General features: G+C 38.5%; 1 protein-coding gene across 2 annotated transcripts in view; it reads left to right on the top strand.

Annotated features, from left to right (window-relative positions):
- The window catches only part of Noc1 (Nucleolar complex protein 1), a 197057-nt gene that overhangs the window by 142596 nt on the left and 30217 nt on the right, over window positions 1-24244 (top strand). For both annotated transcript variants that reach the window (XM_070083842.1, XM_070083835.1), the window contains 2 exons: window positions 8799-8980; window positions 20596-20787. In XM_070083842.1, the coding sequence (XP_069939943.1) occupies window positions 8799-8980; window positions 20596-20787 (374 nt within the window). The remainder of the gene's footprint in view (window positions 1-8798; window positions 8981-20595; window positions 20788-24244) is intronic.

The raw sequence follows: 24244 nt of genomic DNA, 5'->3' as shown, positions 1-24244 counted from the left end.
ATACTGAATAACTGAACATTATAAATTGTATATCTTAAATGTTTCTCACAATTATATCACATAAATGTTAAACCTAAAACCCAATCTAACTTTATTATTTTTTAAATACACTACCTAACAGAATCACTTCCTAACTGAATGCAACCATATGACCTGTCTTTGTAATACTCACTTGTGCTTTATAGTTATCTGTTTACATTAATGTTTTATCACTGATTTCATCATTGCTTAGTAGCAGCGCTGTATAGTCCTTGTGGCTTAGCGCTTCTTTTTGATTATAATAATAATAATAATCATTGCTTAGTTAATCTTAAGTTAATTTTAAGCCAGCCCGTAATGCTATGCATAGTATAAGTGGCTTTGGCATACTGCTCTTATCTGTATTTTTTTTGTACCTCTGTATGTGTGCACAAATTGGAAATAAATAAATAAATAAATAAATAAAAAAGGGATGGGGTACATCTCTCTGGGGCTGGGGTGGTAGCACTTGCAGACTCGATTGAGAAGGCCATTGGTGAAATGCCTATGATTTTAAACTGATGGAAGATAGAGGTATGGGTGTGTGTGGGAAACAAGCAGGTTGCAACACTTGGGTTGGAAACAGTAAATGTATAAAAGGCATTCAACATGAAGTTATAAATAAAGACAATAGATCAGGTCAGCAAACAAAGGGGGACAGCAGAGGGCAGCAAGGGACTAGCTCCCTTAAGGTTTACTATACTAATAGCAGGAGTGTAAGAAATAAGATAGATGAGCTAAGATTAATTGCAAGTGCAGGAAACATAGATATTATTGCTATAACAGAGACCTGGCTCAATCTGAAAGATAGAGAGATGCCCTCTGAATGTCACATACAAGGCTATAAATTATTCCACACTGACAGGGTCAACAGGAAAGGTGGTGGAGTAGCGATGTATGTCAGAGACAATTTAAATTGTTGTGTTAGACAAGATATTAAACTAGAAGCGTCAGCCACTGAATCTGTTTGGTTACAGCTTCTCGAGGGCCGAGAAAAACTAATTTTGGGTGTGATTTACAGGGCCCCAAATCTTGATAGGGAGTGCAGTAAACTTCTATGGGACGAAATTCGTAAGGCATCTACATACGAAAATGTTGTGCTAATGGGAGATTTCAACTATAGACAGATTGACTGGAGCAATTTGACAGGAAATTTAGAGTCAGGTGACTTTCTTGATACGATCCAGGATTGTTTTTTAAAACAGTTTGTGACAGAGCCAACTAGGGGAAATAACCTCCTTGACTTGGTTCTTGCCAGTAGGGAAACACTAATTAATAATCTTGAGGTTAATGATGAGCTTGGGGAAAGTGATCACAAATCACTCAGTTTTAATATATCATGGAATTCCCCTAATAATGGCAATCAAGTCTCCGTCCCTGACTTTCGCTTGGCTGATTTCATAGGACTGAAAAATTACTTAGGTGGGCTGAACTGGAATGACCTGACTAAGGGTCAGGTAGGTGGTGATGGTTGCCGATATGATGCTTTCCAGGGCATAGTTCTAGCTGCTCAGTCAAATTATGTTCCAAATAGGGAAATCAGATCAAACAAAAATGATCCTAAATGGATGAACAATAGATTAAAATATCTGATTGGTCAAAAGAGAGGCATATATAGGCAAATCAAAAGAGGAGAGGGGCAATTGAGAAATCGATATATTCGGTTAAAGAGAGAAATAAAAAAGGGAATTAGAAAAGCAAAAAGAGATTATGAGGTTAAAGTTGCAAGAGAATCGAAGACTAACCCAAAAGGATTCTTTCAGGTATACAGAAGTAAGATCAGGGACAAGATAGGCCCACTCAAAAGTTCCTCGGGTCAGCTCACTGACAGTGATAAGGAAATGTGTAGAATTTTTAACACATACTTCCTCTCAGTTTTTACACAGGAGGATACCAGCGATATTCCAGTAATGATAAATTATGTAGAACAGGACGATAATAAACTGTGCACTATTAGGGTCACAAGTGACATGGTCCTTAGGCAAATAGATAAATTAAAACCTAACAAATCCCCAGGCCCTGATGAACTGTATGCAAGGGTTCTAAAGGAATGTAAAGAGGAGCTTAGCACACCTTTGGCTAATCTTTTCAACATATCACTACAAACTGGCATGGTGCCAGATAAGTGGAAAATGGCAAATGTGATACCTATTTTCAAAACAGGTGACAGGTCCTTAGCTTCGAACTATAGACCAATAAGCCTAACCTCCATAGTGGGAAAATTTATGGAATCAATAATTGCTGAGGCAGTTCGTAGCCACCTTGAAAAGCATAAATTAATCAACGAATCTCAGCATGGTTTTACAAAGGGGCGTTCCTGCCTTACGAATTTATTAACTTTTTTCACTAAGGTATTTGAGGAGGTAGATCATGGTAATGAATATGATATTGTGTATATGGACTTCAGTAAGGCTTTTGACAGGGTCCCACATCAGAGACTATTGAGGAAAATTAAAGCACATGGAATAGAAGGAGAAATTTTTTCCTGGATAGAGGCATGGTTGACAAATAGGCAGCAGAGAGTTTGCATAAATGGGGAGAAATCAGATTGGGGAAGCGTCACGAGCGGTGTTCCACAGGGGTCAGTGTTGGGCCCCCTGCTGTTCACAATCTACATAAACGACATAGATGAGGGCATAAAGAGCGACATCGGCAAGTTTGCCGATGACACCAAAATAGGCCGTCGAATTCATTCTGACGAGGACATTCGAGCACTCCAGGAAGATTTGAATAGACTGATGCAGTGGTCGTAGAAGTGGCAGATGCAGTTTAATATAGACAAATGCAAAGTTCTAAATGTTGGACAGGACAATAACCATGCCACATATAAACTAAATAATGTAGATCTTAATATTACGGATTGGGAAAAAGATTTAGGAGTTCTGGTTAGCAGTAATCTGAAACCAAGACAACAGTGCATAAGTGTTTGCAATAAAGCTAATAGAATCCTTGGCTTCATATCAAGAAGCATAAATAATAGGAGTCCTCAGGTTGTTCTTCAACTCTATACATCCTTGGTTAGGCCTCATTTAGATTATGCTGCACAGTTTTGGTCACCGTATTACAGAATGGATATAAATTCTCTGGAAAATGTACAAAGGAGGATGACAAAGTTGATCCCATGTATCAGAAACCTTCCCTATGAGGATAGACTAAGGGCCCTGAATCTGCACTCTCTAGAAAGACGTAGAATTAGGGGGGATATGATTGAGGTGTATAAATGGAAGACAGGAATAAATAAAGGGGATGTAAATAGTGTTCTGAAAATATCTAGCCTAGACAGGACTCGCAGCAATGGTTTTAAGTTGGAAAAATTCAGATTCAGGAAGGATATAGGAAAGTACTGGTTTGGTAATAGAGTTGTGGATGAGTGGAACAAACTCCCAAGTACAGTTATAGAGGCCAGAACGTTGTGTAACTTTAAAAATAGGTTGGATAAATACATGAGTAGATGTGGGTGGGTGTGAGTTAGACCTGATAGCTTGTGCTACCAGGTCGGTTGCCGTGTTCCTCCCTTAAGTCAATGTGACCTGACCTGACTAGGTTGGGTGCATTGGCTTAAGCCGGTAGGAGACTTGGACCTGCCTCGCATGGGCCAGTAGGCCTTCTGCAGTGTTCCTTCGTTCTTATGTTCTTATGTTCTTATAACTAAGCCGTAGAGTTGATACTAGCATTATTTTGTCATGCCTCCTGAGAGGCTGGAACAGATTAATTGCATTTCAATTAATTTAAATAAGGAAAATTGACTCAGCATACGAACAGTCAGGATACGAACAAGGTCACGGAATGGATTAAATTCGTAAGCCAAGGTTCCACTGTACTTATGTGTACCTGTACCTAAGTAAACTTACACACTGTCCTGGTGTTCAGGTACACATTAAAATCAGTAAGTGTCTTATGTCTCAAGGATGCCATATTAACCCTTTGAGGGTCGACAGGCCCTCTCCGAAACTCGTTCTCAGGGTCGGCCAAATTTAAAAAAAAAAATTATTTTATCTTATGAAAAGATAGAGAATCTTTTCCCGATCATAAGGACACCAAAAGTTTGAAATTTGATGGAAAACTTACGGAATTATGCTCTCGCAAAGTTAGCGGTCTCGGCGATGTTTACGCATCGGCGATTTTGCCCACTTTGAGCCCCATTTTCGGCCAATTCCACTGTACTAGTCGACAAAGAACATGAATATTTCGCTAGAACTCCATTTTTTCTATCGGATGGGTGCAAGAAACCACCCATTTATGAAATTCAACTATCCAGTACAGTGGTCAGAATTTAGCAATTTTGCCAATTTCACACAAATTTCAAAAGATGCCAATTTCCGAATAGGGTTCAGAATAAACAAGAAAGACATTCCTGGCACTAAAATGACATTTCCTCTGGTCATTAGTCATGTCTCAAGGCCTCTCTTATATTCTTTTGCTTTCCACTTTGAATTTTTATTCTCACAAAAAATATAAGATTTACTGTTATGCAGACTACTGCATTAGTGTAAAAAATGGTATAAATATTATTGGTGCACCTGTGAAAGAATATTAGACTCACCAGTTGATGTGTATTGCACGCTTGGCACGATTTGTTTACTTTTGAAATTTGGTAAAAATCGAACATTTCTGCTACTTTAAGCTCAATTTCAAGGTACCTTTCATTGTAAAACCAGGCAAAATCATCTCATTTTCTGTAATATGTCTTCCATTCTATAAAATGAGACCAAGAAAACTAGAATACAACAATAAATACCATACGAAAATACAGTGCAAAGTTGTTGTTTTATTCCAAAAAAATGGTCAAAGTTTTTTTTTCTCATTATGCACTGTGTGCTGCAGGATTTTTTTTAGACTGTGCACACTGACCACATAGACCCATTCTTTCATATGAAGGCCTACCAGCTTTCTCCCACTAGATTTGAGGGCGCTAGAATTTAGGCGTACTAGTATGTCAAAAACCCTGGGTCGTAAGCCGTACTAGTACGTCCGAAACCCTCAAAGGGTTAATAATGATAATAATAATACTCAGTATCACTCTGAGGCACATTAAATGTCATATATTACATTATTATACACATTTTCATTAATCCATCTATGATATTTTTTCAAAATTATATAATAAACATTCTACATAACATATAAACACGATAAATACACTCCACAGTAGAATAAATTAACATAAATATGGAATAATTTTCCAGTCGTCTTGTTGGAGTGTTGGAAAGAATAACATTTTCTATAGTTCAACACCAAAAAATATGTGTACACAATAGTATTACTGGGGGTAACTGTAAATAATTATTCCTTTCGTATGCCATCACTCAGAGCGTTATTTCTTCTAAAAATGGTGTTTCATGAGATTAGGAGTGTTACTCTTTATTTATTCTACTGTACCAACGTGGAGACAACTTGTACACAATGTAAAGTGTTTGTATTATGGTATATACAGATGTGTATGAACCAAAACCAGATGTGTTCATCTGTTTGTTTACACATTCCGCATCTCTGTCCTCTCTCATTTATTCATTCTCTCTCTCGTTTATTCATTTTATCTTGTTTACTCACCTCTCACCCTACATTGAGACTACAAATATTTTAAGGTAAGTAATGAGTGAACTGCATATGCATTTTATCGCTCTGGGATGCTTTAAATGTCATAGTATATTATGTGTGGGTGGGGTGGCCTGGCCTGGCCTGGCCTGGCCTGGCCTGGCTACCATACCTCCCACACCTGACTTGTTACAATAAATACTACTCATCTCATACTACATTAAGACTACAAATATTTTAAGGTAAGTAATGAGTGTACTATATGTGTATTTTACTTTTTTATTGTTTTTTAATGCCTAGTTCTATTGCTAACTTAATATATGTTAGTGTAAACTTATTATTTGGCATTTATATGCATTTATAAGTGGAAAACTGGGCATTCCACTTTAGGGTGATTTCCGCTTTATGACGGTAGCCTGGGGCGTAACCTGCCATATAAGTGGTGTTCTAAATCATGTTCAGCATAATGACACTTTAGGTCATAGAATTTCTGGTGCATTGATGAAGCAGATCATGCAAAAGTATTATGGAAAAAACAATGTATACATTACTCTAAAAGCAACTGTTTCTATATTTGTCATTATTTGAATGAAAATAAGGTTTGTAATTATGGCATAATGAAATCAAATTGATATTAACCCTTTCAGGGTCTAGAGACCAAATTTCAAAGTGTGCACCAGTGTCCAAGAATTTTCAAAAAATAATTATGTTATTTTTTCTTATGGTATGGTAGAGAATCTTTTTCTGAAGGTAATAAAACAAAAAGTATGAAATTTGATGGAAAATTGACGAAATTATGCTCTTGCGAATTTTTATGTGTCAGCGATATTTGCGCATCAGCGATTTTGCCGAATTTGACTCCCATTTTAGGCCAATTACATTATTCCAGTCAACCAAATACTTAGCTGTTTCACTAGTATTACTGCTATTCTATCGACTGAGCACAAGAATTCGCCAAGTCAACTGTTTCAACTGCAAAGTGATTGGAAATTGGTAATTTGGCCAGTTTAATGCAAAGTTCAAAATACTCCAATTTCAAAATAGGGTCCAGAATAAACAATGCAGGCATTCCTGGCACTAAACTAACATTTCCTCTGTTCATTAGTTATGTTTTCAGGCTTTACTAATGAATTCCATTTTTATTTTTTATTCACATAATGAATTTTTATTCAAACCAAAAAATTGAAGATATACTGTTATGCAATATTGTAATAATTGTATAAATAATATCACCACATTTGTGAATGTATATTAGACCCACCAGCAGGCGTGTATTAGATGTGTGAGGTCATTTGTTTACTCTTGAACATCGGCAAAAATTTAACATTTCTGCTACTTTGAGCTCAGTTTCAAGCCATTTCCAGTACTAAAACCAATCAAAATCATGTCTATTTCTGTAATATATCTAACATTCTATCAAACGAGACCAAGAAATCGCAAATACAACTATAAAAAACATACGAAAAAACACTGCAAAGTCGATGTTTTAATCGAAAATTACGGTCTCAGTTTTTTTCCTCTCATTATGCACTATGTGCTGCAGGATTTGTTGTATGTGGTTCGCACATACCACATAGATGTATTCTCTCATATCTAGGCCAAAATTTACCGCTCACAGCTTATCAGAGTGAGCTGAGCTCGTGACGTAGATCTACGGTTTGGACCCTCAACGTAAAGCCGTAGATCTACGGCACGGACCCTCAGAGGGTTAATGCTACAGTTAACAGGCATACTGACAAGAAGTTGAACAGTGGAATGTGTTAACAAAAGCTACTAAATCAGGACAAGGAACTTTTCTTTCCCTTGTTAGAAGTAAAGGTACTTGACTCATATAAAATGTAATTGTAAAGACTGAAAGGAAATCAGACAAAGGATTTTTTCCCCTTCAACATTAATATTTGGCTGCAAACCTGCCAAGGTTTAAAACTTGCTCTTTTTCTTCATGGTTGCACCCCTAACTGATACAAAGCAATAGGGTCTAGAGCATGTTATATTTTCTCCCATTGTGACCAAGAGACCAGCAAGACACTGTGATATCTTAGACATTTGCAAGCATTGTATGATTTATTTACTGTGTATTTGTTTTTTGTTTCAGGGAGCACTCTACAGCATTTGTAAACAAAACTATGTTCATATGTATAAATAATGTATGTGAAGAGCAGGAATTTACATTACAAAAGTGAAACAATAAGGGATAGACAAAATAGGTCATGGTTATTAATGATTGGGGTATCTTCTTTTTCTATAATGGACACTGCAAATTACTTATACATGAGAGTGTCAAATGCTATTTTTTCTATGTTGTATTTTTTATTGCTATAGTTAGAGTAAGTCTGAATAATTAATTTTGTTGCCAGTTTAGAAAATGTTTTGATAAATTAGACACATGTGCAACTCTTGGATATCTTTATTGAGGAAACGTTTTGCCACACAGTGGCTTCATCAGTCCATCAAGATTGATGGACTGAACACATCGACTCAAGGTTGAGGGACTGATTACCTCATTCTCCTCCTGTTCTTCAAGTTTCTCCTACATATGGACTGATGAAGCCACTGTGTGGCGAAAGGTTTCCTCAATAAAGATACCCAAGAGTTGCACATGTGTCTAATTTATCAACATGTCGGTTCTCTGAACCATTCATCTACAAAGAAAATGTTTTATTATTTTAATATGAAAAAAGGATGTGTAGGTAACTTCTCCAATATTACACCTTGATGAGGAAAGGGGTTAAGATCTGAAAATGATGAATGTGTTGAGGGAGACTGCTACTGAGAAGCACGACATGAAATATGTCAGGCGTGTCAGTCTTCCAGGAGGTGAAAAGTACAGTGCCATACTCGGAAGGAGATGTGGGGATGTTGCAGTTTGAGGCTCAATTGATTTGTGATGCCTATGCACTTCTGACAAGACAGCTATTGAATTAATGATGGTGAATGTGTTACCTTGTTTTTCAGGTCAACCTCCATCAGTGGAAGGCAGCCAGTGTGTTAAAAAGTAATAATAAAAAAATTCCAGCTTTTCTTTATTTTCATCTCTCATTATTCTTCCCCTTTTTTTTCCTTCTATTTTACTTAGTTTTCGATGCACTCTGTTTTTTTTATTACAGTATAACTCAGCCAAAATTTAAAGTACTCAGAGGGGTCAAATGCAAATGAGGTTTTGCTACTGGATATTAACTTACTGAATTTCTTATTTTTCTCTCTTAATTTTATTTTTATGATTCTTTTTTTTCATGTACTGTCAGATACTTCACACAGAACAAGACAACAGTTAAGAAGGAGTTGGTAGATGAGGATGATGATAATAGTGTTGAAGATGAAGAATTTGATGAGTATTTGAGCAGGGTCAGAGGAATAAGTACCGGTGATGACTTGGATATAGATGATGATATAGATTTTGCTGCTGGAGCTTCATCTGTTGCCAAAGGTACGTTATTGTGGGTTTTTTATTATTGATTATTATCACACTGGCCAATTCCCACCAAGGCAGGGTGGCCCAAAAAAGAAAAACTTTCACCATCATTCACTCCATCACTGTCTTGCCAGAAGGGTGCTTTACACTACAGTTTTTAAACTGCAACATTAACACCCCTCCTTCAGAGTGCAGGCACTGTACTTCCCATCTCCAGGACTCAAGTCCGGCCTGCCGGTTTTCCTGAACCCCTTCATAAATGTTACTTTGCTCACACTCCAACAGCACGTCAAGTATTAAAAACCATTTGTCTCCATTCACTCGTATCAAACACGCTCACGCATGCCTGCTGGAAGTCCAAGCCCCTCGCACACAAAACCTCCTTTACCCCGTCCCTCCAACCTTTCCTAGGCCGACCCCTACCCCGCCTTCCTTCCACTACAGACTGATACACTCTTGAAGTCATTCTGTTTCGCTCCATTTTCTCTACATGTCCGAACCACCTCAACAACCCTTCCTCAGCCCTCTGGACAACAGTTTTGGTAATCCCGCACCTCCTCCTAACTTCCAAACTACGAATTCTCTGCATTATATTCACACCACACATTGCCCTCAGACATGACATCTCCACTGCCTCCAGCCTTCTCCTCGCTGCAACATTCATCACCCATGCTTCACACCCATATAAGAGCGTTGGTAAAACTATACTCTCATACATTTCCCTCTTTGCCTCCAAGGACAAAGTTCTTTGTCTCCACAGACTCCTAAGTGCACCACTCACCCTTTTCCCCTCATCAATTCTATGATTCACCTCATCTTTCATAGACCCATCCGCTGACACGTCCACTCCCAAATATCTGAATACATTCACCTCCTCCATACTCTCTCCCTCCAATCTGATATCCAATCTTTCATCACCTAATCTTTTTGTTATCCTCATAACCTTACTCTTTCCTGTATTCACTTTTAATTTTCTTCTTTTGCACACCCTACCAAATTCATTCACCAATCTCTGCAACTTCTCTTCAGAATCTCCCAAGAGCACAGTGTCATCAGCAAAGAGCAACTGTGACAACTCCCACTTTATGTGTGATTCTTTATCTTTTAACTCCACGCCTCTTGCCAAGACCCTCGCATTTACTTCTCTTACAACCCCATCTATAAATATATTAAACAACCACGGTGACATCACACATCCTTGTCTAAGGCCTACTTTTACTGGGAAATAATTTCCCTCTTTCCTACATACTCTAACTTGAGCCTCACTATCCTCGTAGGTACTTTTAAGTGTGATGCCCATGTACAGTTGACTGTCATTTAACATGGTAGTTACATTCTTGAAAATGACTTAAAAATATATTAAATTTTTTTATGTCTTTAAATTGTAAAAAACCATGGTAATAATGTAATAATAAGTGGATTCAGTAATGTGTTAGTATATTTAATAAAATACTTATAGTTTTTACGAGGATAGTGAAGCTCAGGTTAGGGTGTGTAGGAGAGATGGAGACTACTTCCCAGTAAAAGTAGGACTTACACAAGGATGTGTAATGTCACCATGGTTGTTTAAGATATTTATAGATGGGGTTGTAAAAGAAGTAAATGCTAGGGTGTTGGGGAAAGGGGTGGGATTAAATTATGGGGAATCAAATACAAAATAGGAATTGACAGTTACTTTTTGCTGATGATACTGTGCTTTTGGGAGATTCTAAAGAAAAGTTGCAAAGGTTAGTGGACAAGTTTGCAAGGGTGTGTAAAGGTAGAAAGTTGAAAGTGAACATAGATAAGAGTAAGGTGATGAGGATATCAAATGATTTAGATAAAGAAAAATTGGATGTCACATTGGAGGGAAGGAGTATGGAAGAAGTGAATGTCTTCAGATATTTGGAAGTTGATTTCTCAGCAGATGGGTTTATGAAAGGTGAGGTTAACCATAGAATTTAGAAGGAGAAAAGGTGAGTGGTGCATTAAGGTATCTGTGGAGACAAAAAAACATTATCCTTGGAGGCAAAGAAGGGAATGTATGAGAGTATAGTGGTACCACCACTCTTATATGAGTGTGAAGTATGGGTTGTAAATGCTGCAGCAAGGAGGAGGTTGGGGGCAGTGGAGATGTGTCTAAAGGCAATGTGTGGTGTAAATATTATGCAGAGAATCCATAGTGTGGAAATTAGGGAGGTGTGGAGTTACTAAAGGTATTAGTCATAGGGCCAAAGTGGAGTTGTTGAGGTGGTTTGGTCATTTAGAGAGAATGGTACTAAGTAGAATAACTTGGCGAGCGTATAAATCTGTAGGGGAAGGAAGGCAGGGTAGGGATTGTCCTCAGAAAGGTTGGAGGGAGAAGGTAAAGGAGGTTTTGTGGGCGAGGGGCTTGGACTTTTAGCAAGCGTGCGTGAGCATGTTAAGTAGGAGTGAATGGGCCCCGATGAGCTCTTGGAATGTGAGCAGTGTAATATTTTGCGAAGGGATTCAGGGAAACCGGTTAGCCTGCCTTTGAGTCCTGGAAGTGGGAAGTACAGTGCTTGCACTTTAAAGGAGGGGTTTGGGATATTGGCAGTTTGGAGGGTCATCTAAACTGCCATATCTGAACTCCTCTGCAATGACAGTGATTATGTGTAAATGATGATGAAAGTGTTGAATGATGATGAAAGTTTTTTTCTTTCTTTTTGGGTTTTTCTTTCTTTTTAGGTCACCCTTTCCTGGTGGGAAATGGTGAGGTGTTAAAAAAACAAATCATAGCTACAAAGATTACATAAATACTAATATTTCTATAAATTCTGGTTGCAGGTGTATGTTAGCAATTTTGAAAAGAATAGAAAGGGATGATGTGGCCCTGCTGGGCTGAGGTGGAAGGTTGGGGAACATTGTCTGAAGTGGAAGGTTGTGAATTGTTAGCTGAGGTGCATAACTGAGGTTCTTGCATAGATGATTGTTGTACTGGAATACTGAGGAATTCTGTAATGTGTGTCGGGTTTGTTTTACCTTGCAGTACTTTATACAGCTGATGGTAGTGCTTTCACTTGAAAACTTAATGTTATTCATCCAGTTGCACAATTTGAACGCGTGGAAGCAACCTGTATTAACCCTTAAACGGTCCAAACGTATATATACGTTTTTTCAACATTTGAAAGTATGTAAAAAAGTGTAGATCATCTTTTTTTTTTCGTTTGAAAATGTGTAAAAAAAACTTTTATCTACATTTTTTTTTGTTATATTTGAAAATATGTAAAAAAAACAGATCTACTTTTGGATCACTACAGATTTGAACGTCAATCTATTTGGACCGTTTAAGGGTTAAACATGCACTCTTGTTCAGGCCTTCCTGCTTTAAGACTTTCCCCCCCCCTTTTTTTTTTCTCAACACATTGGCCATCTCCCATTGAAGCAGGGTTACCCAAAAAAAAAAAAAAAAAAGAAACACCACTCTAGCGCCAGCATGTACCTTCATACAAATTATAAAACTCAAATTTAAATGGTCAATGTATTATGAGGAAGGACACAAAAACTCACCTATACAAAAATATAAATTTAGTATATTAAAAGTAAAGTAATATATACAACCTATCTACTTTACTACAACCAACATTACTACACTCCAGTTCTCCTTTACCCAGTACTCACATTAGCTCACTAGCACACTGCTACTAGTGAGTAAAAAACATAAATATTTATAAACAGAGGCTCTGTGACACCCCCCCCCCTCCCCTTCCTTCTGCAGGCTGCTCAACCTGCAAGGTACAAGTACTCTTCCAAAACGTAAACAGGCCTCTGCACACTAGGGCCGTACAAGTAAACATGAGAGCATTTAAACCAATAAACTAACCTGTGGTGTAAACTTACAAAAAAAAAAAAAACACCATGCCTACAAAACAAACCGTGACATATTAGGACATCTTGCTGCAGGTGTTGCGCTCCATAAACTGACACTCGCACACCTCACTCTCCTCTCCTGGCCACTCTGACTGACCAGGAATAATATGCATCCGGTTTCAGAACAATCTAGGAACTGTGGAGCATTTTTTATGCAATATTTTTAATACATTTCATAATAAATACACTACATAATAGTGCCCAGATTTGACAGTTCAGATGTCACTCTAAACAGCCAATATCCCAAAACCCTCCTTTAAAATGCAGGCATTGTACTTCACACCTTTGGGATTCAAGTCCATTTAACTGGTTTCCCTGAATCCCTTCGCAAAATATTACCCTACTCACACTCCAACAATTTGTCAAGACTCAAAAACCATTCGTCTCCATTCAGTCCTATCTAACATGCTCACATATGACTGCTGTATGTCCAAGCCCCCCTGCATACAAAACCTCTTTTACCCAGTTCCTCCATCCTTTCTTACGGCGACTCCTACCCCTCCTCCCCTCCTCCCCTCCACTACAGATTTATACACCCTCCAAGTCATCCTGGTTTGCTACATCCTTTCTTAAGATGAAATTAAGTAGACCTCCCCTGTAAGAAAATAGCCTCGCCTGTAGCAAGTCATAAGACAAAGGGGAATGAACTTGTAGTGTGCCATATTTTTCCCTACATTTACTCTGTGTTACAGTATATAATAAATATGGCATGTTCAAAGAAAATATGCCACCATTTCACGATTGTGTTAACACGAGAAAGTATAATAGATAATGTGTTAATCGATGGTATTTGAATTAAGGGTGTGCCAAAGTATTGGTATTAAGTGGCATTGGTTAGTTTTGATGGTATTGGATGTGCCTAAAATTGAATATAGGTCTTGGTATCAGCTAATTTTTATGGTATCTGTATCAGTAGGTATTGGCTAATTTTGAGGTACTACTTTCATTCTAAAGATGAGTATTGGTATTAGTATTGGAAAAAAAAATGGAAGCATCCCATCTTTAATTTAGACATACAGTGGACCCCCGGTTATCGGTCGCAGTCCATTCCTGAAGGTCGGCTGATAACCGAAATGGCCAATAACCGAATTAATATTTCCCATAAGAATTAATGAAAATAAAATTAATTCATTCCCAACAAAAATATTCACAAAAAAAAAAAAAATTTTTACAATTATGTAAGTATTACATACCTTTATTGAAGGCTAATGCTGGCTTCTGGAAGATAGAGAGGAGGAAAGAGGGAGGAGTTAGTGTTTGGAAGGGGAATCCCCCTTCATGAAGACTTTAGGTAGTAATGCCTTCTCTGGGGTTACTTCCCTTCTCTGTCTTTTAATGCCACTAGAACCAGCTTGAGAGTCACTGGACCCATCTTACAAAATAACTGTCCAGAGTGCTCTGTTTCTGGCATCTCTTTAAGATTTCCCTGAAGTGGGACAAGGTTTTGTCACAAAACGTGTTGCAGATATGGCTTGTTTCAGCTTGGTCAGGGTGGTGTTTCTCTACAAAAGCTTGCACCCTGGTCCACATTGCACACACCTCTTTAATCTCTGAAGAAGGCACCTCCTTCACTCCCTCTTCCTCCTCCTCTGAAGCAAGTTCCTCAGCTGTAGTCTGTTGCTGTTCAAGTTGAAGCTCTTGCAGCTCTTCAATGGTAAGCTCTTCCCTGTGGTCCGCCACCAACTCTTCCACATCCTCACCACTCACCTCCAACCCCAGGGACTTTCCCAAAGACACAATAGAGTCCACAGGGTCGGCAGGGTCAGGGTCACGGTGAGTCTCAAACCCTTCAAAATCCCTCTCTTGGACACAATCTGGCCACAGTTTTCTCCAACCAGAGTTCAAAGTCCTGGAAGTCACTCCCTCCCAAGCCTTACCTATAAGGCTTATGCAATGGAGGATAGTGAAGTGATTCCTCCAGAACTGTCTTAGGGTCAACTGAGTGGCCGAGGTCACTTCAAAGCACTTTTGAAACACAGCTTTTGTGTAGAGTTTTTTGAAGTTAGAAATGACCTGCTGGCCCATGGGCTGGAGGAGCAGAGTGGTGTTAGGAGGCAAGAACTTCACTTTCATAAAACTGAAGTCCCTAAACACTTGGTCTTCCAAGTCTGGAGGATGTGGAGGAGCATTGTCCAGTAACAGGAGGCACTTGAGTGGCAATTTCTTTTCCAGGAGGTATTTTTTCACACTTGGGCCAGACACATCATTAACCCACTCTTTGAAAATTTGCCTTGTGACCCATGCCTTATGATTAGCTTTCCACATTACACACAATCTCTTCTTCATGACATTGTTTTTCTTAAACACTCTGGGATTTTCTGAGTGATACACAAGTAAAGGCTTCACTTTGAAATCCCCACTAGCATTACCACACAACAAAAGAGTAAGCCTGTCTTTCATAGGCTTGTGTCCTGGTAGTGCCTTTTCCTTCTGGGTAATGTAGGTCCTCTGGCATTTTCTTCCAAAACAGGCCTGTTTCGTCACAATTGAAAATTTGTTGGGGTTCGAATCCTTCAGCCTTTACATAGTCCTGGAATTCGTGAACATACTGTTCAGCTGCACATTTGTCAGAACTTGTAGCCTCACCATGCCTACAACACTGTGTATGCCACTACGCTTCTTAAATCTATCAAACCATCCTTTGCTCCCTCAATTCACAAACTGCAGCACTTGTTCCAGGCATTTTCTTTGCAAGCTCCTCATGCAACTGCTTTGCCTTCTCACAAATAGTAGACTCCACTACACTGTATCCCACTTATTCTTTTTCCTAAATCCACAATAATAATAACTTTTCCATCTCTTCTATTATCGGTGTCCTTTGTTTAGTTAGAAAAGCTACTCCTTTTGCAACATTAGCATCTTTGATTTGTTCTTTCTTTGCCATGATGGATGTAATTTTTTATTTATTCTTGCTGTACATCCTGGCAAATTCCATCACCACTCTCAAACTTTTTGATCACTTCACGCTTAAATTCCATGATGTTTCTCAGTTTCTTTACCACAGGAACTTTACTAGGAACTTTCTTTGGAGCCATGGTTACTTATTTCACAGTTGCACTGCAAGAAAAACTACTAAAAACAATGGTAAACAAGTGAAATGTTTGGATGTATGAGCAGAAGCCTCCTCAGCCACCGAGAGAGAAAGCCAAACTGAAGCGCAAGCTGCCCCAGCCGGCGGATGGACACGTCCAAAACCGCCGATAACTGAGCAAACGGCCGATAACCAGGCGCTGAAAAAAACCGCCAATAACCAAACTGGCCGGTAACCGGGGGTTCACTGTACATTTGTGTGGCATATTCCAAAGTTCACTGAAAACACTAACCTTTGGCAATCTCTTGAAAGTAGCTGTAGTACAGTGCTGTTATATTGTCACTTAAAGGCATTAAAAAATCTCTCAGAGAATATCACTTGCTCTTTTTTATTTAGTATTTCATATTTCCAGTAAAGACGGTGATTATGTGTGAATGACGGTGAAAATGTTGAATGATAATGAAAGTTTTTTCTTTCTTTTGGGGTTTCCTTTCTTTTTGGGTCACACTGCTTCAGTGGGAAACAGCTGACGTGTTAAAAAAATAATCCAGTAGGTGTATGATGATAATATTTTACAGTAAAATCTCAGTATGAGAGTTACATTCTTGAAAACTTTCACACAAAATAAATTTTTTTTATTATTATTATCACACTGGCCGATTCCCACCAAGGCAGGGTGGCCCGAAAAAGAAAAACTTTCACCATCATTCGCTCCATTACTGTCTTGCCAGAAGGGTGCTTTACACTACAGTTTTTAAACTGCAACATTAACACCCCTCCTTCAGAGTGCAGGCACTGTACTTCCCATCTCCAGGACTCAAGTCCGGCCTGCCGGTTTCCCTGAACCCCTTCATTAATGTTACTTTGCTCACACTCCAACAGCACATCAAGTATTAAAAACCATTTTTCTCCATTCACTCCTATCAAACACGCTCACGCATGCCTGCTGGAAGTCCAAGCCCCTCGCACACAAAACCTCCTTTACCCCCTCCCTCCAACCTTTCCTAGGCTGACCCCTACCCCGCCTTCCTTCCACTACAGACTGATACACTCTTGAAGTCACTTTGCTTCGCTCCATTCTCTCTACATTTCCGAACCACCTCAACAACCCTTCTGTATATTCCATGTACTGTATTACACTTGGAAAAATACAGCCTCTCCTCACTTAATGACGTAGTTCCGCTCCTAAGACCACGTTGGTAAACGAATTCGTTGCTAAGTGAGGAGCATACTGTAATGGTAGTGGGTTTGTGTCATCCATCTTTGATATTGTTTTAATGTCACCTTTGCACCATTTATAATATTTCTGGCATATTTTTAACCCCTTCAGGGTCCAAGGCCAAAATCTGAAGTGGTGCTCCAGTGTCCAAGAAATTTTGAAAAAAACAAAAATTATTTTTTCTTACAGAATTAAAGAGTATATTTTTGTGAAGGTAATAAGACAAAAAAAAAATTCTGATCAGTACTTACCGAGATACAGTGCCAAGAAGTTTGTCAAAAATGATGTGGTGGCGGCAACATCGACGAATTCCACATACGCGCATTACATTATTTTGCTGTTTTTACATTTTTTTCTTTTCTTTTCCAATTTTTTTCTATTCCTAATAACATTTGGGGCCTGAGAGACCAATACTGTATATAATGTATATATATAAACTCACTGTATTGAACACAATAACCGCACTAAAGTTATTATCGTTATTGTTTACCACTGTTGTTTATTACAATAAACATGCACAAATCTTGTATAATAGTAATGTTCTATCATATATTTACATATTTACAATCACTGGACATGGTTTTAGAACTGCTGGAGCTTGTGGAACTCCTTGAAACAAGGCACCATGCACAGAGGCATCTTACATTTCTCACACATAAACCGAGTGTCTTTGCGTCTTTGTTGCCATCGTTTTGTTTGTGCACAGACGATGCATCTCTTCTGAGCAAATTTCTTGAGTTGAAGGAAGTTGTATTATGAAATGATCACCTTCCCTCCTCAAACGCTTGGGTATATCCTGAGGAATTCGAGGACCTTGTTGTATAGCAGGTGTTCTTACCTGGTACTTCATTATGAGTTGTCTGACAACAGACACACAAAATTCACCATACGGTGGTCTGTTGCCAGTCTTTATTTGGTACATATTATATGCATTGAGCATTGAAATGTCCATGAGATGGAAGAAAAGTTTCATGTACCACTTGTAACTCTTACGAACACAGTCAACAAAACCAGTCTGCATGTCACATTTGTCAACCAAGCGCATGTTTTGTGTATAATCAATCACTGTCACTGGTTTTCGAATACGTTCATTAGTCACTCGATCAACTTTGCCACTGTCTTGCATTTCATTACCGTGAATGGTTGTCAACAATGTGACATCTCGTTTGTCATGCCACCGTAATGCCATGATGTCATTGGCAGTAAACACCTGCACGTCATCACCACGAGCACCTGCGTTGAGCCTGGGCATATGTTTACGATTAGAACGCACTGTGCCACACACATCTGTCTTGTTCACTCGCATGAAATCACTGAGTAATGGGCTTGTGTACCAGTTATCGGTATATAATGTATGCCCCTTACCAAGATAAGGTGCCATCATGTTTCTCACTACGTCACCTGAGATACCCAATAACATCTTGGTATCTTTCAATGTTTTACTACCCGTGTATACAACAATATCCAACACCAGGCCACTGTCACAATCACAGAGTACAAACAGTTTTATACCAAAGCATTTCCTCTTGCTCGGTATGTACTGCTTGAATGACAGTCTACCTTTGAACAAAATCAAAGACTCGTCCATTACAAGACTCTTGAATGGATAAAAGTATATGCTGAACTTTTGTTTGAGATACATGAAAACATTTCTAATCTTGTATAACCTGTCACTTCTGTCAGGCCTGGTTTTGTCAGAGAAGTGCAACATACGTAAGAGTAAGATAAACCTGTTCACTGGTATGATTTCACTGAAGACCGGGGTAGAAATTAGCCGATCTGTGGACCAGTATGCTTTTATATTATGCTTATACACATGAGGTATAAGCATTATTGTTGCAAAAAGCAAATACATTTCTGCAACAGTCGTCTCTTTCCACCTGTGTAGTCTTGACTGTGGTGATAAGATCGTATTTGCCATGGTGTACTCAAAATACTTAATACTTTCCCTGACTAGTTTCCATCAATGGCTGGTCAAAGAATAATTCAAAGAATTCCAGTTCATTGGCCGTGGTTCCAAGGGGACAAGTAGGTAGAATTCCACTTTGAGAGTCATCAAAGTGGTGAGGCTTGGGAACAAAATTGGGATTTTGCTGCCAATCCCACATACGGTTTGCTGGTGGATATTGGACATCATAGGCTGGTTGTGCGGGTGGTTGTGGTTGTGGTGGGCTGGTGGCTGATGCTCCGCTTTGTCCTTGAACTGACAAGTCAGCAGCGTGGGTCCCAGCGTGGGCTGGTGAGTCACGCATGGCGGTGCCACTGCCATCACCACTAACACCATCCACTGATGCCTGTGGTCTATCCATGCCAAGTGTAGCCACATCATCCTCACTATCACTACCTAAAACTGGTGTAGGGCCACGGGATGTACTCCGGGATGTACTCCGTCCCCTGGGCACAGCATAGGGTACACTACCCGAGCGCATGCGGCGGCGCACATACTGACACTTCACTGGTGAATATGATTCCTCACTATCACTACTCGAATGATCGTCGAGCGCAATAAAATCACAATCCACGTCACTATCATCATCATTACTGAAGTCAGAGGCCTGGCCATGCGAAAATATTAGTTTTCTCTTGCGTTGAGGAACAACCGACCGTGAGTCATGAGTGCCCACACGAGAGGTAGAAGGTTGAGGATCGTCAGGGTTTTCTGCACTATTATCGATATCCTGGTCATTCTTTTCGGTCACTAACTGATCAGAGCCGTAGAATTCATCTTCATTTCCACTTCCATCACTGTCAGAACTATCAGATAGGAAGAGGAGAGTCCCAATTTTCCGGGGAGTGAGAGCTGACTTGCGACGAGGCATGGTGAACAAGGGTAACTGAGCCGGCGTTCCCACAATGCTATGCGGGCGCCTAGATTTTTTGTTTATGGCGCACACCCACCACGCAGACCCGTTCTCTCACATGTAGGCCTATGAGCGTTTTCGCGCTAAATTTGACGGCGCTAGAATTTTGGCATAGATCTACGGTTTGGACACTCAACGTGAAGCCGTAGATCTACGGGACGGACCCTGAAAGGGTTAAATGTTTATATACAGTAGTGTACTGTATATTGTAATAAACAGAATAGAGGAAATCAGCTCTAATATACATTATTTAGGTATGCATATTGGTCAGAGAGCCAATCATAAGTCCGAGTCACTGGTAAATATGCACATCACTAAGTGAGGAGATGCTGCAGTCGGTACTTACATTAGGTGAGGCTTCATTGGTATCAGACCTTCTAGCCTCCACTAATAAATCTGCAGGCAGCCCTCAACAAATTCATTTCTTTTATACAAGAAACTCTTTGGTTTACCTAGATGGTGGTCATAGTTTCCTTTATCAGAAACCTCTTTAAGGTAGAGAAGTGTTTTTTTCACAAGTGAGGTTGGAGTAGAGTCAGAGCTGATACCACTGGAGATTGATTTTTCCATTGTCACATGATGACTGTTCTAAATATTTTGTAATGCACACTAAAGTCCTTTAATGAATTTTCTTTGTATTGTATTGCAGTTGATGAGGATGATATTGAGAGTGATGAAGATGGCAGCAACATGAGTGAAAACAGTGGTGATGGAGGTACAGATAAATTAAACCTTGATGATAAGGGTGATGATGTCTGGCAAATGTTTGAGGATGAAGATAAAATGGAAGATTTTGATTGTGATGATTTGAACTTTGATGAAGAAGCAGCAGCATTTTCAGGTACTGTATATTTTTTTATACTAATTTTTGTTTGTCTCACATTTACAAAATATGTATGTTAAAATATGTCACTTGTGTTATCACTGGCACGTTTTAATGTTTTGTCTCAAACCATAATTCCTAAGGTCACATGAATAAAGTTCACTGATATTTTTCAGATATAGGTTTTAATATTAAACTGCCCCCAAAAGGGTACCTCTAACCCTTTCATTGGGTGTCACATAGAACTACGTACATCATTGATGCCAGGGCACCTCACAGAGTTTTACTTCAAGAGTTCATCTCATTCAGATAAGCTGTGAATGGTAAATTTTGGCTTAGTTATGAGAGAATGGGTCTGCGCAGTGAGTGTGCACATTATAAAAAAGAATCGCGCCCTCTGCGGGGCAGGATGGGAAAAAACAAAACTCTGGCCATGTGTTTGATTTAAAACAGCTACCTTGAGTTGCTTTTTGGGATACTTTTATTGGTCATTTCTTCATATCATTTGATAGAATGAATGACATATGTACTAGAGATGATTTTGGTTGGTTTCAGGACCAAAAGTAGCTTGAAATTGGGCTCAAAGCAGTGGAAATATTCGATTTTTGCAACTTTTCCTGAGGACAGGTAAGGCCTCACTACACACTAGTCTGTTTTGTGGGTTTTTAGCAGGCCTGTTTCATTATTGGGATACTGTAAACCACAACCAATCACATTTTTATGTGATTATGAATTCAAAATGGAAAGCCCTATTTTCAGTCAGTTCCATTGTTCCAGTTGACCAAACTCAGCTATTTCACAAGGACTCCATTTGTTCTATCGATTGAGTACAAGAAATGCCCATTTACTGATTTCAACTACCCAACAAAGTGGTCAGAATTTGGCAATTTGGCCAATTTCACACAAATTTCAAAAGATGCCAATTTCAAAATAAGGTACAGAATAAACAGTGCAGACATTCCTGGCACGAAAATAACATTTCTCTGTTCATTAGTCATGTTTCCAAGCCCTTCTTATATTACTCTTGCTTTCCATTTTGAATTTTTATTCACACAAAAAACAGATTTACTGTTATGCAGGCTACAGCATTATTGTAATAATTATATAAATAATGTCAACCCATTCATGAATGCGTATTAGACTGGTCAGTTGGACATGTATTGGACGGTAACGTCATTTGTTTTTGTTTATTCTTGAATATCAGCAAAAATTGAACATTTCTGCTACTTTGAACTTAATTTCAAGGCCCTTTTCATCATGAAACCAATCAAAGTCATCTCTATTTCTGTAAAATATTTTCCATTCTCTCAAATGTGACCAAGAAAACGAGAATGAAACCATAAATACTATACAAAAATACACCTCAAAGTCGGTGTTTTAAACCAAAAACATGGTCGAAGTTGTTTTTTTCTCATCATGCACTGCGTGCTGCAGGATTTTTTCTACACGGCACACACAGATCCATTCTCTCACATGTAGGTCTACCAGCTTTCTCCTGCTAGATTTGAAGCTGCTAGAATTATGGCATATTAATATGTCACAGACACTGGCTTGTAAGCCATACCTATGCATCACTGACAGTGAAAGGGTTAAAATTGGCCAAATTAATGACTTCTGTGCACACACTTAATAGGGTAGCTGTCATACAGTAGGGCCCTACTTATATGGCAGGTTAGGTTCCAGGTTACTGCCGGAAAGTGGACGTTGCTGAAAGCAGAACGCCATTTTTTTCACTTATAAATGTATATAAATGCCAGATAACAAGTTTACACTACCATATATTAAGTTAGCAATAGGACTAGGCATTAAAAACAATAAAAAGTAAAATACAAACACAGTACGCTCATTATTTACCTCAAAATATTTGTAGTTTTAATGTAGAGTGAGAGATGAGTAGTAATTATTATAAGAAGTCAGGTGTGGTACGTATGGTAGCCCTCCTGGCCAACCCACCCACACATAATATACTACAACATTTAAAGCAAGTTGTCTCGATGTTGATACAATACAATAAATAAAGAGCAAAACTCCCATTTTCATGTAACACCATTTTTAGAAGAAATGACGCTCTGAGTGAAGGCATAGAAAAGGAATAATTTTCTACTGTTACCCCCAGTAATGTTATAGTACAGTAGACCCTCGGATAACGCCTTTAACCCTTTCAGGGTCCAAGGCCAAAATCTGAAGTCACGCACCAGTGTCCAAGAATTTTAAAAAAAAAAAATTTGTTATTTTTTCTTATGAAATCGTAGAGAATCTTTTTGTGAAGGTAATAAAATAAAAAGTACGAAATTTGGTGGAAAATTGACGAAATTATGCTCTCGCGAATTTTGATGTGTCAGCGATATTTACGAGTCGGCAATTTTGCCAACTTTGACTCCCATTTTAGGCCAATTACATTATTCCAATCAACCAAATTCTTAGCTATTTCACTAGTAGTACTTCTATTCTATCGATTGAGCACAAGAAATCGCCAAATCAACTGTTTCAACTACAAAATAAAGTGATCGGAAATTGTTAATTTGGCCAATTTAACACAAAGTTCAAAATATTCCAATTTCAAAATAGGCTCCAGAATAAACAATGTAGGTATTCCTGGAACTAAACTAACATTTCCTCTGTTCATTAGTTACATTTTGAGGCTTTACAAATAAATTCCATTTTTATTTTTTATTCACATAATGAATTTTTATTCACACCAAAAAATAGAAGATTTACTGTTATGCAATACTGTAATAATTGTATAAATATCATCACCATATTTGTGAATGTATATTAGACCCACCAGCTGAAGTGTATTAGATGTGTGAGGTCGTTTGTTTACTCTTGAATATCGGCAAAAATTTAACATTTCCGCTACTTTGAGCTCAGTTTCAAGCCATTTCCAGTGCTAAAACCAATCAAAATCATCTCTATTTCTGTAATATGTCTTCCATTCTATCAAATGAGACCAAGAAATCGCAAATACAACTATAAAAAACATACGAAAAAACACTGCAAAGTCGCTGTTTTAATAGAAAAATCATGATTTCAGTTTTTTCTCTCATTATACACAGTGTGCTGCAGGATCTGTTTTATGTGGTGCACACATACCACATAGATGTATTCTCTCATATCTAGGCCCAAATGTACCACTCACAGTTTATCAGAGTGAGCTGAGCTCATGACGTAGATCTACGGTTTGGACACTCACCGTAAAGCCGTAGATCTACGGGACGGACCCTGAAAGGGTTAATTCGTTCCAGAGAGCTAGCCTTTTGCCGAATTAATTTTCCCCATAGAAAATAACGGAAATCCAATTAATCCGTTCCAGACACCCAAAAGTATTAAACAAAATAATTTTTTTTACATGAAATATTCATTTTCTTACACAGAAAACAATGGTACATGCACAATAAACAATACTGATATGACACCTTTATTGTGGACTTGTTCATGAGTGATGAGACGGGAGGAGGGGAGAGGATGAAGGTGT

The sequence above is a fragment of the Cherax quadricarinatus genome, chromosome 1, assembly GCF_038502225.1.
Source record: "Cherax quadricarinatus isolate ZL_2023a chromosome 1, ASM3850222v1, whole genome shotgun sequence".
NCBI lineage: Eukaryota > Metazoa > Arthropoda > Malacostraca > Decapoda > Parastacidae > Cherax > Cherax quadricarinatus.
The sequence above is the reverse complement of the archived record's forward strand: the minus strand, read 5'-3'. Positions and strand labels throughout refer to the sequence as shown.